The following is a 17,997-nucleotide window of genomic DNA, read 5'->3' on the forward strand; positions in this document are numbered from 1 at the left end:
ACTAATAATCTGAAAAACAGTGCCAACAGTAGAACAATTAGAGGTTTGCTTGGCATTACTGATAAGCACAAAAATAAGCTTGTGTTGTCAGATTTAAAACAAGAATGAGATTAACTTTCTGGTGCTTGGGTGAGACTGGCAGAACTTGAAAAGATGTAAGCCACTGTATGCTGCAAACATAGACGGCATGGTCACCATAATGTTTTTACAGAATTCTTAATGTTCTCTGTAAACAGAAGCATGGTACTTAAGCTCCACAAGATCACACTGAGCATTATTTAAGACTAAAATAACCTTCTTTTTGCTTCTTCTGATCACTAACCCTTTAAGTACACGGATGATACTTTTGCGTTAAAGGAAATGCATGCGGAACTTAAATAAATTATTTCCTCTATCGACATCAATTCTGGGCCTCACTTTTACTGCTGCATCGCTAACTTCCATCTCTTGGGTAAGTGATCATTCTCTTATTGTCACATGACCACAGCTGAAGTATGTTTTGCATGAGTGGGTTCTGAGAAGATTTATTTGAGGTAACAGATATGCGCGTTGTTTTATTTTGGCACCATAATTTTGTCTTCCACATTATTTTTAATTGTTCTTCTTCCCTTATTGATTTTCAGACCTATGAAGCCATCGCAGGGGTTGTTGACCTGTCAACAGGAATAGTGTTTTCGATCTTCCACGCAATACGCAATGGTCTTATTGATTATGACACAGGTGTGATATTGCTGGAAGCACAGGTCATTGTGTCAGACCTTATTTTTCCAGAAACGAGACAGTGCCTTGACTTAGAGGAAGCGTTGAGGTGCCAATTAGTAGATCAACACATCTTCAATCAACTAAAACAACTGAGCGATGCCATTCATACATCAAGTGCCTTGAGTGGAACGAGCGATATCCATCCTACCGTTGCTGCCCATGTTCGGAATGCCCTCTCTGAGGTTCTGGTCATCAAGGTTCTTGAGGCCCAGCTTGCAACTGGAGGGCTGCAAGTGCCCATTACTGGCGAGAAGCTTAGTCTGGAGGAAGCCTTCCAGCGAAAGTTCGTCACTGCTCAGATATACTTCAAACTTACAGAGAGGCAGAAAATGTGCACGGAGCTGATTGACCCGAGTACATCTGAGAAAGTATCACTGATGGAACTAATGCAGAGAACCATTGTGGATGAAGATACAAATCTCAGACTGGTCCCCGTGAGACCACAGGAATCGAGCACGGTCACTTTGAAGTCAGGCAGAGAGACCAATGTTTTCCGGGCAGTCCATGAAGGCCTTATAGATCGCGAAGTGATGATTAGAATTCTGGGAGCTCAGTTGTTTGCAGGAGGGCTTATTGACCCTCAAACTGAAAGGCGTCTCACAGTGGATGAAGCCTTGGAATGCGGTCTGATTGATCACGATACAGCCTCTGCCCTCCTCACTCATCAAGTTGAAACAGGAGGCATCGTCAACCCAAAAAGCGGTTGCAGATTAACCATGGACGAAGCCGTACAATGCAATTTAATAACATCCAGCAGTGCTCTGTTAGTGTTGGAGTCACAAAAAGTGTTTATGGGCCTTATTTGGCCTGATTCTGGTGAAATATTTTCTATAGATACGTCTTTGCAACAAGGAGTGGTAACAAATGAATTGGCCTGCAAAATCTTGAGTAACAGGCAAAAGATAGCAGCTCTTTACATTCCAGAAAGCTCACTAGTGCTCGCACCTGAAGAGGCAACAGTGAAAGGCATAATAGACCAGAAAACAGCTCATGTCCTGAGCACAATACGAATCCCTGACTTAATGCCTCGTACCAATGGCGTTCAGCTTTCCTGTGCAGATATTTCGGACTGGACTCCAGGTTCTGAACTTGAATCTTGTGCCGCCAGTGATAGTGTGGACACTGAGGAACCAGATGGAGATGAGAAATCTACAGAGAATCAGAAGGAAGTTCAGCAGAGGTTCATGATTGACTTAATGATGCACAGCTACATGGATGCAGGCACAGGAAGGAGGCTACTGTTGGTAGACAGTGACTTGAATGAAAAGGTTCAAAGGGTAATGGAAGCAAGCAGTGAGGGTGATCCATTTGAAAATTGGCCGGAATTTCTTTGTGATCATGAAGGTGCAGGAATTAAGAGTCACTTGGAATGCACCGAGACCTCGAGAGACACTGGCACTGATAAATGGTACAATGATTCTGAATCGTGGCAGCCGGGGGTCCTGGGAGGAAAGCAGCCCAATGTTGCATCTCGTGGACAATGCGGCAATATGAACTGTGAAGAGCTGTTTTGGGTGCCTGAGCTCCAGCTATTACCTGTCAGTGAAGATGGGGAAGTGACATGTTCTCAGACAGCGAACGGTCTCGGAAATGCTGCAGCTGGTGATGACGGGGGAAGGACACTTCAAGCTACTGAAACATTGGAGAAATATGCAGAGCCCCTTGAAGGAACATCAAACCAAGGAGCTTCAAGTCCACATCGTGACCTGAATGAAAGCATTACGATGGCCAGTGGAATCATTCATTCTTTGGGAAGTGAGTTGCAGAACCAGTTGAAAGAGAATTGGAAACTTGCAGAAGATGATGCCGCTCTTGAGCCTTCAGATTCTGGTGTACAAGAGAAGGTGGACTGTACCCTTCCTGATGCAGTCCAGCAGATGACTGAAAATGTGCAGACTCTAACTGATCAATTGTTTCCATCATGTGAGTCTCAGAGATTCACTCCATTCCCCTTGGAAGTTGACTTCCGAGACGAGTTTGGAGAAGACTTGAAGAAAATGTTGGGTTTTGATGGAGGTCGCGCAGGGCAGGAGGACATGCTGGTGAACTCTACTGAGTGTGGTACAAGGAATTTGAATGTCGAAGAGTTTGCAGAACCCTCGGGAGTGGAAGAACCAAATAATGCAAAAGAAAGACGAGGTATTGCTGTAACAGCAGTCGAACATCATAAAACCTTGGCAGATGAAGCCATGCAATGGCTTCCTTTGGAACAGCAGGTTCCAACTGCAGGAGCAGAGTTGATTCCATATCCCTTAGAATCTGAGGCAAGGAACTATGAAGGCCCTGCACGTGGAAGTAACAAAATCACATCAGTTCCAAGTCTAGAAGACATTGCAGATGCACATGAAATGGTGGATTTTGTTGGTGAGGGGTTAAGTGAAGACATGATGGATGCAGCATTGAAGATAAAGGAAGACATGGAGTTTGATATCGATGACACCAGTGCATTTGAAGCTAATGACGTTATGTTTGAGGACGCAGATGTTGAAAACCAGACTGTCCTTCAGAAATTTACGGAGGAAACCAAAGATTTCACAACTGACCAAGGCAGCATGAAAGAAATGAGAGATGCAGGAGAGCAGAGTCGCATTGTGACCAGTGAAACCATGTCCAGTGCATTTGAAGCTAATGACGTTATGTTTGAGGATGCAGATGTTGAAAACCAGACTGTCCTTCCGAAATTTATGGAGGAAAGCAAAGATTGTACAACTGACCATGGAAGTATGAAAGAAATGAGGGATGGAGGGAAGCAGAATCGCATTGTGACCTGTGAAACCTTGCGGTCACGTCCAATGAAAACCGATGCTCAATGTTCACACAGCATGACTGGTACTGAGAGTCATGAAAGTGAGAAGCAGAGGGAAATAATGATCATTGAAACATTGGATGATATTGCAGATGTAGAAGACAGAATGGTGGTGGAAGAACCAGTTGTTATCAGTGACACATCACAGAATGAGAAACCGTATCATTGCACTGAAAATTACAAGGATGATGCATTGGGAAATGAATGGAATGGATCATCTCATGCAGATGTGGGTGATAATATACATCAACATATAGAGTCCACTTCAGCAGTTGACAATGGTGAAAGTTGGAGGAGCAAGGTAATTGTATGTGTGGAAGGACTGGATGATATTGCAGAGACCCAGGAGATGCCATGGTTTGAAGGGGACTTCACAGGAGGAAAAGAAGTTCAAATAATTCATCCAGAAGTTGAAGATTTTGAAGGTTTATTTGCATCTTGTGCACCAATGTCGGAGGGTGAAATGATCTTTTTAAATGGAGAAGGTCTTGGTTCAGACCGTGATGAGCAGGTTCGGAGCAATCAAAGCTGCTGCCAAGATTTTGGAGCAGTTGCAGGTCAGGACAAGAGCCAAGGGCAAGTTGGCAGCTGGTCAGTGCAAGAAAACCATCAAACATCTGAACTGGATAAATCAATGAGTGATTTAGCAAATGCAGGTACAACATTGATGGGCACGAGATTAACGATGAGCAGCATACAGCAAGAAAAGGAAAGTGACTGGGCAATGCCACTGGCAAATGCTGAAGACAGTTGTATTGGAAGACGTTTGTATGACTTGGAAGAGGAGGAGGAAGATGAGAAAGAGGATGGTGGACAAGTAGCTTCTCTTGAGGCAGTGAAAAATGCAGAGCGGGACAGATGCATCTTAATCAAACAATTCCAGTCCGCCGTTGAAGCAGGCGGAATATTTGACCCTGTTACTGGTCAGAGGTGTGGCCTTGATACTGCTTTGGAACGAGGATTTTTGGATGAGGATATGGTTGTAGATATTTTGGTTTCACAATTCCAGGATGGAGGAATCACTTCAGAGGAGACTGGTGAAAACGTAACTCTTTGCGAAGCAGTAACAAAAGGGCTTCTACAGAGTCACGTGGCCATCAAAGTGCTAGGCAAGCTGGGTCTGATTGGAGGACTTTACAACAGCTCGACAGGAGAAATAACGGAAGTGGCTGAAGTTGCAGAACATTTAGTAAATGATAAACTACTGGCCAAGATTCTGCTTTCTGAGAAAGCTGTCTCTGGGGTAATTCACCCGGAAACCAATAAACCGCATAGCATTAACGATTCAGTAAGACTTGGAATTCTGGACTCTTCCACCGCTCTGCATTTGCTGGAAGGTCAGGTTGTTTCTGGTGGCATTGTAGACCTTTATCAAGAAGGTAGACTATCAGTGGCTATGGCCTTGAAGCTTTGCCTGGTGGATGCGGGACATGTTGAACAACTGATCAAAATTGAAAGGGCTAAAAATGGAGAGCAGGTCGATAAGGTGACCAGACTGAAGGCTCTAAGCTACCAGTTTGAAACACATGGGGTGCTGGATCCACAGACTGGGCAACCTTTATCTGCGGTAGACTTGGTCAAGGGAGGGTTTGTGGAAAGGGATGCTGTGCTTAGCGTTCTGCGCAAGCAAGTTGAAGATGGCGGTATCATTCAGCATAAGTCAGGACTGCGCCTCTCTGTAACAAATGCTTTGAAGCGTGGTTTAATCAATGAAAACCTAGCCACTGACCTGTTTGGATTAGAAGTGTCATGCCAAAATATTTGCAATTTGCGTTCTGAGAGCTATTTGCTTCCTCAGGAAAGGAATTTAAGCCCATCAGACTTTTCAGTGGAGGTTAAAAGGAACTTCAAATCAAACCAGTTTTTCACTGAATTTGATGAAGTAGGACCTGAGGTTGGTAACTCATTTGATGAAGGTTTGAAAGAAGGGGCAAGTTTTTTTGCAAGACGTGGCTATATTGATTACAATCATTTGGACGCTATTCCTTACTCTGATTTAGTGAAGATAAGTAACATAGATATAGAAACTGGGCAAAGGTACATGGCAGTTAAACCACACCAAGAGTCATTGGATGCTGGTAAAATTGAAGCCATGTCAAAATTGAAGGCGGCTGATGTAGATCTGACCACTGCTTGCAGTAATCATAGAAAGGATTTAAATGATGAAACTTTGATACCCACTAAAGAAGACGAGATCACTGTGCAAGACTTTGCAACAAAGTATGATCAGAATCATAGCAGAAAGCCTCTGGAATCTGATACATCAGTTTCAGGAGATTCTTTCCCCAACAATGAGCTTTCAGAGGCTGGCATAGCCTCTGCAGAAGATGTATCTATTAACCAGAGCAGCATTGCATCCAAATCTTCAGGTTCATTTCAAGATAACTTTTTCATGTATATTCGGGAATGCACATCAGATTTATTGCCGGAAGTAGAAATATCAGAATCTTCTGATAAAGGAGATATTCCAAAGAGTGAAGAAAAACTGAATGACGAGGGTGGGACTCGAGATGTAGAAACAAATGTGGGAGAAAAATGTGTGGAAGAGTTGGACTTGAACAGTACAGCAAGTTCCACTGGGACTCAGGATCTAATTAGTAATAAAACGAGTGATAAACGGGTTGATGTTGAGAGAGTATCGCCTGATGTGAAGATTGGCTTACATGAACAACCATCGCTAGATGAGATGCTCACAGACCAATATTCAGGTGCACAAAGTATTGGTTGTGATGACAATTCAGAAGTTCCTGAACAGAAAGGAATCTTGATGACGACTGTGGAGAATGAGCAGAAATCTGTTTGTGTGGAAACACATGAAGCATTGAAGGATGGACCAAGCGGTGATGTGCAGAACCCAATCAACAAACCTGAGACAAGTGGAAACAACCAAGAAAGAAAGATTGGCGAGACGTCAGTTAATATTGTGGATGTGGAAACCAAGGGAGAGCTTGTGTGCAGGATGGAAGAAACAGAGAACCAAGTGTCCACTGTTTCTGGAGCAAGAGGAGAGGTGTCAGCCCCTGACTCGCAAATATCATCTGCAGAATCTGAAATTCCTACGTGCCAAGATGGGGTTGAAAGATTGCAAGTCTTAGATGCTGGAGATCACAATCTTAGGAAGTCATTGCAAGAAATAGAACAAACGTCTTCAGAAATGGAGGAAAAGGGCAGCTCAGTTGTACTGGAGAAAAATGCCATCCATTCAGAGAACACAATTAGTAAAGGTGAACCTTTGGAACGTGTTGATGTTCAAAGGGTACCTGGGGTGAATGGTGAAACTGGTTCTAAAAAGGATGCAAGCCTCTTCAGTTCAATGGAACAGAATACGGAAATAGAACATACTGATTTAAAGCCTGCTCCAAATGCAATGGCATTATCTGGTGATGCACAGAGTGCTGTGAAAAAGATAGATCTCCTGCTTGGTTCTTTGAAACAAGTATTTAGTAGTCAAGAATTCAATGAATCAGATGGCTTGAAAGGAAACAAGTCCACGAAAGTAGCAGACTTACTTGCTGGTTTGAAGCCAGAAATGCTGAGTCCAGAAGTGCAGGATATGTTTTGTGTTTTATCTGAAGAACAAGATCCTTTAAAAACTCAGGAACTGATCACCAGGCTGACTGATGAGCTTTCTCACCTCGTTCAACTCGAAGAGCCCGGTTTGATGGAAGACGGGTTCTTGGATAGGCAAATGAAAGAAGCACTTTATAAAAATATTCCAATGCTATTCAGCACTGAGGGAGTTCTGCAAAATGCATCATGGCAAACAGTCAAAGAGGGAAAGGATAATGTGAATCAAATGAAAGCAAATGGAGGAAGTGTAACTGATGATTCAGTAATGCCTTCTGCTTGCAGTACTGGTGCCTTGGAATCTCAAGAAGGAACCGCAAAGGTTGGCATTTCTGACAAGGCACTGAATGGCAGCTGCTTTAATGAAACGATACTACTGAAACAAGCTGGGCAAGGAGATGGTTGTGCAATACTGTCTGGCAACATTTTAGATGAAATGGAGTTCCTGGAAGATGCTCTGGATAAAGCTGCCTTGGAGGATACGGCAGACACGATGTGGATTAGTAGAAATAAGCTTGGTGGTGATTTGAAGGAAGAATACCAATTTAAGCAGCCTGAACAAAATACAAGTGGGGATGCTGATGAGATGATACAATCTGACCCTTTTAATAAAATGAACCAGGAAAACATCTGCAAACTTCCACCAGATGGGGTTTGTCACAGGGACCCTGAGGATTGCATTGTAAAGGAAAGTACGCCGGATGGGCAAAACATTAATGAAGGCAAAGATGGGGGTTTTCTGATGCAACCTCATTCATTTAACGGCAAAGACAAACTGCGCGAAGTACGAGAGGACGACACGATTGCTAATGCATCAAGCAATGCCTGTGATGCACACGCAGTGAATGAGAGGGAAGAAAAATCAAACAGCCAAAACAATCACAAACGTACCAGCAAAGATTCATTTGCAATGTTGCAAGGTCATCCCGAGGTAGCAGAACAACCAGGAACCACACAAGAGCAAGTACTCAAAGAAGAGTCTCCAAATTGTTTTTGGATTGGTGAGAATGAAGGTGAGAAGAAGGAAGTGGAACAAGCCATCGCAAGCGGACAAAATACGGGCAAACCCGTGCACGAGGATCCGGTGGAAGGACTGACAGCCTGTGGGGAGAAGAGCAGCATTAAAGTTGGACCACATGAAGTCTGCCGTGGGACTGCTGAGAACCACGAGACTGATGAAGGAGATGGACAGGTCAGTAATTCTCGAGATTATTGCATCTATGCTTTACTTTAGACTTTAGAGATACAGATTGGAAATGGGCCCTTCAGCCCTCCGAGTCCGTGCCGACCAGCGATCACCCCTTACACTCGCACTACCCTACACTCTAGGGACAATTTACAATGTACCAATTAAGCCAATTAAACTACAAACCTGCACGTCTTTGGAGTGTGGGAGGAAATCGGAGCACCCAGAGAAAACCCACACGGTCACAGGGAGAATGTACAAGCTCCACGCAGACTGCGCCCACAGTCAGGATCGAACCCTTGCCTCTGGCACTGTAAGGCAGCAACTCTCCTGCAGCACCAATATGCCGCACTCAATTCAATTAAGGAAGCTAAAAACCAAGAACAAATTGAATCGTAATATTTTCCACATTTTAATTAATATTCTCCCTTATCTAACAGTGGCAATATAACAGAAAACTACACTTCAACCCCCCCTAGATTTTACCACTCATCTGCACACCAGTAGATTGCAAGGGTCAATTAACTTGCCAACCCACATATCTTTGCAATGTGAGAAGCATTCAGAACAGATGGAGGAAACCCATGCAGTTGCAGGGAGAAATGACAAGCTCTGTCCAGACAGCACTAGAGAGATCAGGATTGATTCTGGGTTGATGGAGCTGTGAGACAACAACTTTACTAGATGCAGCCACCCAAGTGCCTTTGCTCCTACTAAGAAAAGCTTATATTTATTGAATTATTCCATCCTCTCACTTCGAACACTATTGTAACAAAGAACTGCAGATGCTGGTTTACAAAAGGAGACACAATGTGCTGGAGTAACTCAGTGGGTCAGGCAGCATCTCCTTGCTGGGGGGTGGGGGGGGGGGGGGTGGGGGGGTGGGGGTGAGCGGAGGCGACGAAAGAAGAGGTCCGTATTCTCTAGACATGGTGCCTGGCCCATTATGCTATTCTAGCACTTTGTGGTCTTTTATTGAAGGAAATTGTAATCTGGAATAATGGCAAAAGATGATAAGTTGCAACCTTTCATGTGTTACTTTAGCACTGTTAGATAAGATATTATTTGGTAACGTTTGCCGATATCTGGAACAAAAGACAACACAACACGAGAGTTCACTGTGCTATAATTTCCTGGAGTCAGGTTTATCACAGAAACACATTTTTCTGTCACTGCAGATATCGAAGCCAAAATTAAAATTGTGTTAATTGTGTTTACATTGCAGCCACGTGGCATGGCACAGCAGTGTTGGCAGCACAGACAGAAACTGCAAGCTCATTTGACATTGCTCCAAGAAAGGAAAGTTCAACTGGAGAGTCAGCAGACTGTTGACAAGAACCTGGAAACCCTTCAAGAACAACTGTGTTATCTGAAAGTAAGTCATCTATTCTCACATTCATCGAGAATCTTGAATTCAGAGCACGATCGCTGAAATTTTGAAGTGAAAAGTTATGACTGCAAAGTATTGTGACCCTTTCTAAGGATCCACAGGCTTGTTTCTCTGCAGTACAACCCAGGGGCATTTTGTGGAGATTTACCAATGTGGTACTGGTGACAGAATGTTTTATTTAAATACATTGCCGGGCAACCGTAAGTCCGACTGCTGCTACGGTTAGCAGCTAGTGAAGCTTTTAAGCAGCTAGTGAAGATGATTTTAAGCCCTGCTGTTAAATCTCATGGGTTAATAAAAATCTGATACAGTGGCAGAGGCCTGAGGGCCTGAAATTAGGACTGAGTAGAACATGGGAAGATTCTTGTTCAGCAAATTAGAAACTGGACTGTATCATCTGGAAAGGACTGAAAGGGGCAGGGGGAGAGAAGGACTAAATGTATAACCTTTTCTAAGAGCTGGCACAGACACAATGGACTGAATGGCTTCCATTTCAGTACAGTTCCTCCCCAGGTTACAGCAGGGTTCTGTTCCTGAGAACTGTTCATAATCTGAACGGTTCGCAAGTCGGACGTACGGTTGCCCGGCAATGTATTTAAATAAAAACATGTAGTTTAGCCAGTGCATTTCATCAAACCATTCAGATGTTGCTGCAAATTGAATTCCCACACGGCAGAAGATGCCTGCAGCACCACTGCACACGGCAATTCCAACCAGTCAGTGTCCCAAACGCTCGTTCATATGTATGGCCGTACATATGTCAGGCAGTCATTACCTGGGGGGGACCTGGAGGTTAAAATTGTGTGGGTTTAGTAAACAGTGGGTAGATGGATGGAGATCTGGAATCACCTTGAAGCAGTTATGTTATCAGAATGAACTCAAGGCTGGTGGTGTGCAGGAAGAGATGAGGATCTCTGCCCAATATTGAACAACATTAATTCCACCTCCCATTAAGCCTTGTGCTGGATCGCTGCAGCACATCAATAACTCCTTCAGCATAGACGTGGTGGGGTGACCTAATAAAGGGTTTTGACATTATCGAGGAGATTTGACTGGATAAACATGGAGAGGTTGTGAGGGAGACCCTAGACAAGGGTCATCAGAATAAGATTTATGAGTTACTTTGGAAGAAACTTATGCATAGACTGGAGATGGTGATACACCAGAAAATATGCAATTATGAGGCAACTGGAAAGGCACAGCTTGAGATTAAAGGAAGAGAAGGATTCAAGTCAAGTTTATTTGTCACATGCACATACACGATGTGCAGTGAAATGAAAGTGGCAATGCCTGCGGATTGTGCACAAAAAAGAATTACAGTTACAGCATATAAATAAAGTTAATACAGAGAAGACAAAATTTAGTCCCTGGAGTTATAAAAGTTAACAGTCCTGATGGCCTGTGGGAAGAAACTCCGTCTCATCCTCTCCGTTTTGGGGTGAAGAGGAGCAGGGGGAGGCTGGTGTGGGGTACAAACAGTCATATACACCATATAATGGACCATCTGTGAAGTAAAATTTAATACATTCAAAAAATAGTCTGAAAAATAGATTGGTAAGATGATATTTGACTTTTCTTCTAACACTATCTGAATTACCCCTGCCCACTCTGACTCCAACCCACTGTCTGATTCCGCCAGCTCCACTTCCTCAGTCTTCTCTACCCCGCCTGACTCTCCCCACTCTGTCTGACTCTGACGACCACCCCCCTTCACGGCCTGACTTGTCCCACTCCACTTTATTTTCCCATTCTCTGCCTGATTCCTCCCACTCTAGCAACACTTCCAACACAGCGCCTGATGCCCCCAACTCCCCATTTTTAATTCCTTGCTTTATCATCTGCATGTGATTTTTGGTGTGCCTTTCGGGGAATGTGTCAGATGCAAGTGACGCCACAGAGCTTTGCAAATTGACAGTGAACCTTTCCCCAGTTACTAAAGAGCGAACTGGAGGAGCCAGTCACCCACAGCCTGAGAGCAGCGGAGGAACTCCTGGAGAAATGTCGCGTGAATGCCGATGAAGCATTCCTGAGGAGCTTGGAAACCGACCGTAAAGATTTACAGGCAGCTCGAGGGGATATGATGGAAGTTTGCACAAGCAGGATTGAAGCCCTGGAGTGTGCCATTGAAGCAGAGCAGGTAGGTTGCACATATTTTAGAAATAAATCATTTTGAACCCATGAAATTAGTACCATTTGTACCATTGGAATACTTATTATGATGCAGAAGGCCAATCAAATTCAAATTCAAATTGCTTTTATTGTCATTCAAAAATAGATTTGAATGAAATTGTCGTTACCATGCAGTCATAAACAATAAAGAGCACAAGGCACACAATTTCATAAGTTTAACACAGACAACCATCACAGTGATTCCTCCAGGCACACCCTCACTGTGATGGAAGGCAAAGAAAAGTCTTATCTCCTCTTCTATCATATCATATCATATCATCATCATATATCTACAGCCGGAAACAGGCCTTTTCGGCCCTCCAAGTCCGTGCCGCCCAGTGATCCCCGTACATTAACACTATCCTACACCCACTAGGGACAATTTTTACATTTACCCAGCCAATTAACCTACATACCTGTACGTCTTTGGAGTGTGGGAGGAAACCGAAGATCTCGGAGAAAACCCACGCAGGTCACGGGGAGAACGTACAAACTCCTTACAGTGCAGCACCCGTAGTCAGGATCGAACCTGAGTCTCCGGCGCTGCATTCGCTGTAAAGCAGCAACTCTACCGCTGCGCTACCGTGCCGCCCTATTCTTCTCCCGCGGTCAGGCAGTCAGACTGCTGCTTCGAGGCGATCGAGGCTCCCGACTTTTGAAACCCCCGCCGGGCGATGGAAAGTCCCAGGGCCGAGCCGAGCAGGCCGATGAACGTCCTGAGCCCCCACTGGGTGATGGAAGGTGTCGCGGCCGAGCCACGCAGGGCGATGAAGGTCCTGCGAACGGGTCGATCGAGCCTTGCGATTTGGCCCATCACATCACATTATGGCCCATTACGATTCAGCCCCTCACAGCAGGGGCAATCCTGTTGTTCTCTATCCCCTGTAGTCCTATCACCTCATTTCTTCTCACACGACCAACAGCATCGCTTTGGTTTTTTTTTTTGCCATTTACCAACGTACAGCAGTAATTTACAGTCAGCAATTAACCTCCCAGCATATCTGAGGGATGTGGAATGAAGCCAGTGGAAAGCCAAATGATCATGGAGGCCATGTGCAGGAGATCATGGAAACAATGAGGTCAGGATCAAACCCCAGTTATTGGAGCAAAACTTAAAGTGCTGGAATAACTCAGTGGATCAGGCAGTAGCTCTGGAGGAATGACAATACAATAGACAGTAGGTGCAGGAGGAGGCCATTCGGCCCTTTGAGCCAGCACCGCCATTCCATGTGATCATGGCTGATCATTCTCAATCAGTACCCCGTTCCTGCCTTCTCCCCATACCCCCTGACTCTGCTATCCTTAAGAGCTCTATCTAGCTCTCTCTTGAATGCATTCAGAGAATTGGCCTCCACTGCCTTCTGAGGCAGAGAATTCCACAGATTCACAACTCTCTGACTGAAAAAGTTTTTCCTCATCTCAGTTCTAAATGGCCTACCCCTTATTCTTAAACTGTGGACCCTTGTTCTGGACTCCCCCAACATTGGGAACATGTTTCCTGCCTCTAACGTGTCCAACCCCTTAATAATCTTATACTGTGGCGCGTCGATAAAGGCCCGAAATAAAGGCAAGGAGCCAGGTATTTCGGGGACGTTATATTTTATTGTACCTCGGTTATCAGACGGGTCGAGTCTGCCGGAATGGCTTCGCGCCCAAAACCTTGTCCTTATATACCTGGTACCGGACCGCCTCCCTGGACTGGTCCATTCCCGTGCCGAGGGGTCGGTAGAAGTATGGCCCGACCCTTGGGAGCCGCCACAGTACCCCCCCCAGAACCGGAGGCACGATACGCACTGGTGGTCGCACAACCCAACCGGACCGCGTACGGTAATCGGTCGACAGAGGGGCCGGCGGAGGCACAGTTGGAGGGACAGGTGGTGGGACCCGCAAAGGGGGGCGACCTCGTGGCCGAGGCTGGGCAACCCGCACCGGTTGGGAGCCGCCACAATACGTTTGAATAGGTGGGCCAAGACCCTTCTTCACACTGATTGAAGTAGGAGAGGGGAAATCTGCCTATCTTTTTGCTCCACAGACTCGCTGAGTTACTTCAGCACTTTGTGTTTTGCTCCAGATTCCACCATCTGCAGTTCCTTGTGTTCCCAGTCAATGGAGCTGTGAGGCAGCGTCACTACCTGCTGCACCGCCCTGCTATCCTCCCGCAATATGTCCTGATTTAAGAATGTCATTTTAGTTCATTATATTAGGCTGTGTGCAACATCCGGATAACCGCGTTTAAAGTACAGACATAAAATACTGGAGTAACTCAGTGGATCAGGCAGCATGTCTGGTAAAAATGAATAGGTGACATTTTGGAACCCTTCTACAGATTGAAAGTAGTGCTAGTCCTATTATTTTTCACCAAAGAGGCTGTCTGACCCGCTGAGTTACTCCAGCATTTTGTGTCTATATTCAGTACAAACCAGCATCTACAGTTCCTTCCTACACGTGTAAAGTAAAGGCTGTAATTCTATCTCTCCTAAAGTCTGCGACTCTCTTGTGGACTCTTGACTTTCCGCCGCAGAGGCTGATGGAGGTTTGTTTGTGTTGAGGGATGTGAAGGTAAAATAGGTGATTGAATTTCAGGTGCACTCAGCCATGATCCGAAATGAACTGAGGGGCCTCGTTGAGGAACTTCATAGACTACTGCTTCTGCCACCGTTCATCTGCCTTGAAAATGATGACCTGTTTTGTGTTCAGAATTCCTTGTTGAACTTTGCAAATCGTAGAGAAGTAGCTGATGAACTGCAGCTGTGTGTTAGTGAATATATTAAATTCTCTCTCTTCCATCAAAATACTCTTTGTTTCTATCCACGGTAAACAGTGCATGAAAGACGTAGCAGCCTTTTTAAAAATGTACTCACTTAATGGTTTTTCATTTTTGCCGATTATCAGCTTTTTGGCCTTTTCATTTGCAGGCTTTTCTGCAGCTTCATTGTATAACTCTTGACAGAGAATGATTCGGATTTCTGTACTTATTTTCACCACAGCTGAAGGTCAGAGCAACATATCAGGAACTCCTGGCCACACTGGAACGGTTGTCCGGTCACATCGGAGAAAATGCGGTCACCCTGGAGGCCCTGCAGGCTGAGACTGCCTGTGACGTGCAGGCTCTCCAACACCACATACAGCAACACAAGGCAAGTTCTGTTGTCGGCTGCAGCGGCTCCACAAAATGGCTGCATCCATGCAAACAATTCATCAGATTAATGCTAATTGAAACTAAGCAGGTTGACAGTGAAACTAGTACGACGACTAGGGTGGTGGAGGGATGGAGAGAGAGGGAATGCAAGGGTTACTTAAAATGAGAGAAATCTATATTCATATTGCTGGGTTGTAAGCTGCCCAAGCAAAATATAAGGTGCTGTTCCTACAATTTGCATGAGTTTACTTTATTATTATTTTTTTACAACGTTAATTTTTATAACCCAATATCCTGCTTAGTTTCTGTGTTTGTTCCCTTTCATTAACACCTCTTCCACAGCCAACAATGGACCATTGTGGGCTCCACCTTTCCTTGATCCTCCTTGGTGGCCGATTTGATCTTTTCATACCTTTCATTCTTTTGTTCTTTGCACCTTTTCATACCTCTAGTTTCTCTCTCCCCTGACTCTCAGTCACAAGAAGGGTCTCGGCCCCTAAATCTCACCTATTCCTTTTCTCCAGAGATGCTGCCTGACCCGCTAAGCTACTCCAGCATTTTGTGTCTATCTTTGGTGTAACCCATCCCTTGAAAATATTTTTTTTAGTACCTGAAAGATTGTTTAGCCTAATTATTAGTGTTAACATTTTACTATCTGAATCACCAATTTGCCGGGAGTAGAGGGTCAGAGCAAAAGGCAGAGGCTGAGTAGGCTGGCACTTTATTCCTTGGAGCGCAGGAGGATGAGGGATGATCTTATGGAGGTGTATAAGATCAAGAGACGAATAGATCGGGTAGATGCACAGTCTCTTTCCCAGAGTAGGTGAATCGAGGACCAGAGGACATAGGTTCAAGGTGAAGGGGAAAAGATTTAGTAGGAACCTGAGGGGTAACTTTTTCACACAAAGGGTATGGAACAAGCTGTCAGAGGAGGTGGTTGGGGCAGGGACTATCCCAACATTTAAGAAACAGTTAGACAGGTATATGGATAGGACGGGTTTGGAGGGATATGGAACAAATGCTGGTAGCTGGGACTGTTGTAGCTGGGACATGTTGGCCGGTGTGGGCAAGTTGGGCCGAAGGGCCTGTTTCCACTGTATCATTCTATGACTCTATGACTATAAGTCTTATCATTTAATAGTGCATTGAGTAGGGCGTGATGTCCATTGGTGATGCACCTTCTAATGAGGCAGGATATTTCTACCTGCAAACTTCCAATTTTCCCATTAACGTCTGCATGCAGACTGGATATAACAGTCAGTTTTACCTTTTAATAAAGGTGAATTTTCTTGCTTTGTCATCAGGTTTGTTTTGGCTGATGAATTTTATATCTTTATGCTTTCTGGACATGTGTGATCGTTGGTGTCTTTTCCTTCTTTCCGTAGGATTTAGAAGCAGCCTTCACTGATATAAAAACTCAGCTGGAAGGCACTGCATTTGACATCCAGTTCTTTATTTCGGAACACGCTTTGGACCTGGCTCCCGAGGAGAACAGGAGTCTGCTCAAGCTTTTGAATAAGACCCAGACATCATTCAGAAGTGTGATGGGAGTAATGTCAGCACAGATGAGAGCTTTGAATCTTAAATTACAAACCAGATTAGAGGAGGATGCCCAGAAGGTTTGAGCAGTTTGATTGTGGAAAGTTGGCATGAATGCATCAGAAAATCTCTTTTGCATGCTTCTGTGAAGGTTTCTGCACTATTCTTTTTCCAACAATACTTGAAGTCTCTATACTGAAGGTATGGGTGATCTGGAATCCAGCGCCATATACTTGTGAAGTGATTGTTTTACTTCAAGCCACCTTGTTGCAAAAGCCCTAAGTGGCTTCTGCCATCAAACTCTGGACATGGTAGCGTAAAATTAATGTATCTTTAATGTAGCAAAATAACCCATGGTATTTCGGAGGAAATTTATAAAATTTATTTAAATAAAGTTATAACATTTATGTTAAATACACTCCTGTTGTGCTGTATCGCTGTTATAAGTAAAGGACAACATCCAATTTCTCAGTTATAAACAGCATAACACACAGTGCAAATGCACGCAAATAACTGCTTAGTAACTGAGAAGAAAACCGGTTTAAGCATAGAATTCCTCCTCTCTCCTCTCCCCTACTCCCACATATCATGCTTTTAATACCTAAGCAGAGCAAGTGGGAGTGCTTTGTATGTGCATTGAAAGAGCTGGCTGACAGCTCAGAATGGGAGTTCCAAGAACTGTTAACCATCACTTACATCCCTTTGTATTAAAAGGTTTCTGAGCATAGCGTTTCAGCAGACCTCTGCCAGATTGACTCCATGTCTATGGGGTGATTCCCATGGGTTTCACTCTGAAATAAAGAATTTCAGAGTCTAACGTCATGCTCTGAAGATAGCTGCTCCCTATCCTTTGCATGGTAGACAATAGACAATAGGTGCAGGAGGAGGCCATTCGGCCCTTCGAGCCAGCACCGCCATTCAATGTGATCATGGCTGATCATTCTCAATCAGTACCCCGTTCCTGCCTTCTCCCCATACCCTCTGACTCCGCTATCCTTAAGAGCTCTATCCAGCTCTCTCTTGAATGCATTCAGAGAATTGGCCTCCACTGCCTTCTGAGGCAGAGAATTCCACAGATTCACAACTCTCTGACTGAAAAAGTTTTTTCCTCATCTCAGTTCTAAATGGCCTACCCCTTATTCTTAAACTGTGGCCCCTTGTTCTGGACTCCCCCAGGCAGGCGGGGTGGTGGGAGGGGAGGGGAGGGGACGGTGTGGGTGGATGGAGACGAGACACTTCAGTGTAATCTTCTTGAACTTCAAGTTTGTGTAGCATGAATTATGTTGCAAATGGAGTGTTTCCTTAATCAAGTAAAACAAGTAATTATTTAGAGGTGAAATATTATTCAAGCATGCCACTGCATGGGTGCTGTAATTATTTAACACACAACGAATTGTTGACCACTCCAAGTAGAATATTGCTTGTGGAAAGATCTTGCA

At 44.5% G+C, this 17,997-nt stretch overlaps 2 protein-coding genes across 13 annotated transcripts in view; both read left to right on the forward strand.

Moving 5' to 3' along the window:
- The window catches only part of dst (dystonin), a 471,716-nt gene that overhangs the window by 262,164 nt on the left and 191,555 nt on the right, over window positions 1–17,997 (forward strand). The gene's annotated exons all lie outside the window — the stretch shown is intronic.
- On the forward strand, window positions 478–16,644 carry LOC144593812 (uncharacterized). Its single transcript, XM_078399930.1, has 6 exons — window positions 478–492; window positions 624–8,327; window positions 9,547–9,696; window positions 11,642–11,848; window positions 14,868–15,017; window positions 16,405–16,644. The coding sequence occupies exons 1-6, from the start codon at window positions 478–480 to the stop codon at window positions 16,642–16,644; spliced, it is 8,466 nt and encodes a 2,821-aa protein (XP_078256056.1).

Source organism: Rhinoraja longicauda, chromosome 5, assembly GCF_053455715.1.
Source record: "Rhinoraja longicauda isolate Sanriku21f chromosome 5, sRhiLon1.1, whole genome shotgun sequence".
In the NCBI taxonomy this organism is placed as follows: Eukaryota; Metazoa; Chordata; class Chondrichthyes; order Rajiformes; family Arhynchobatidae; genus Rhinoraja; species Rhinoraja longicauda.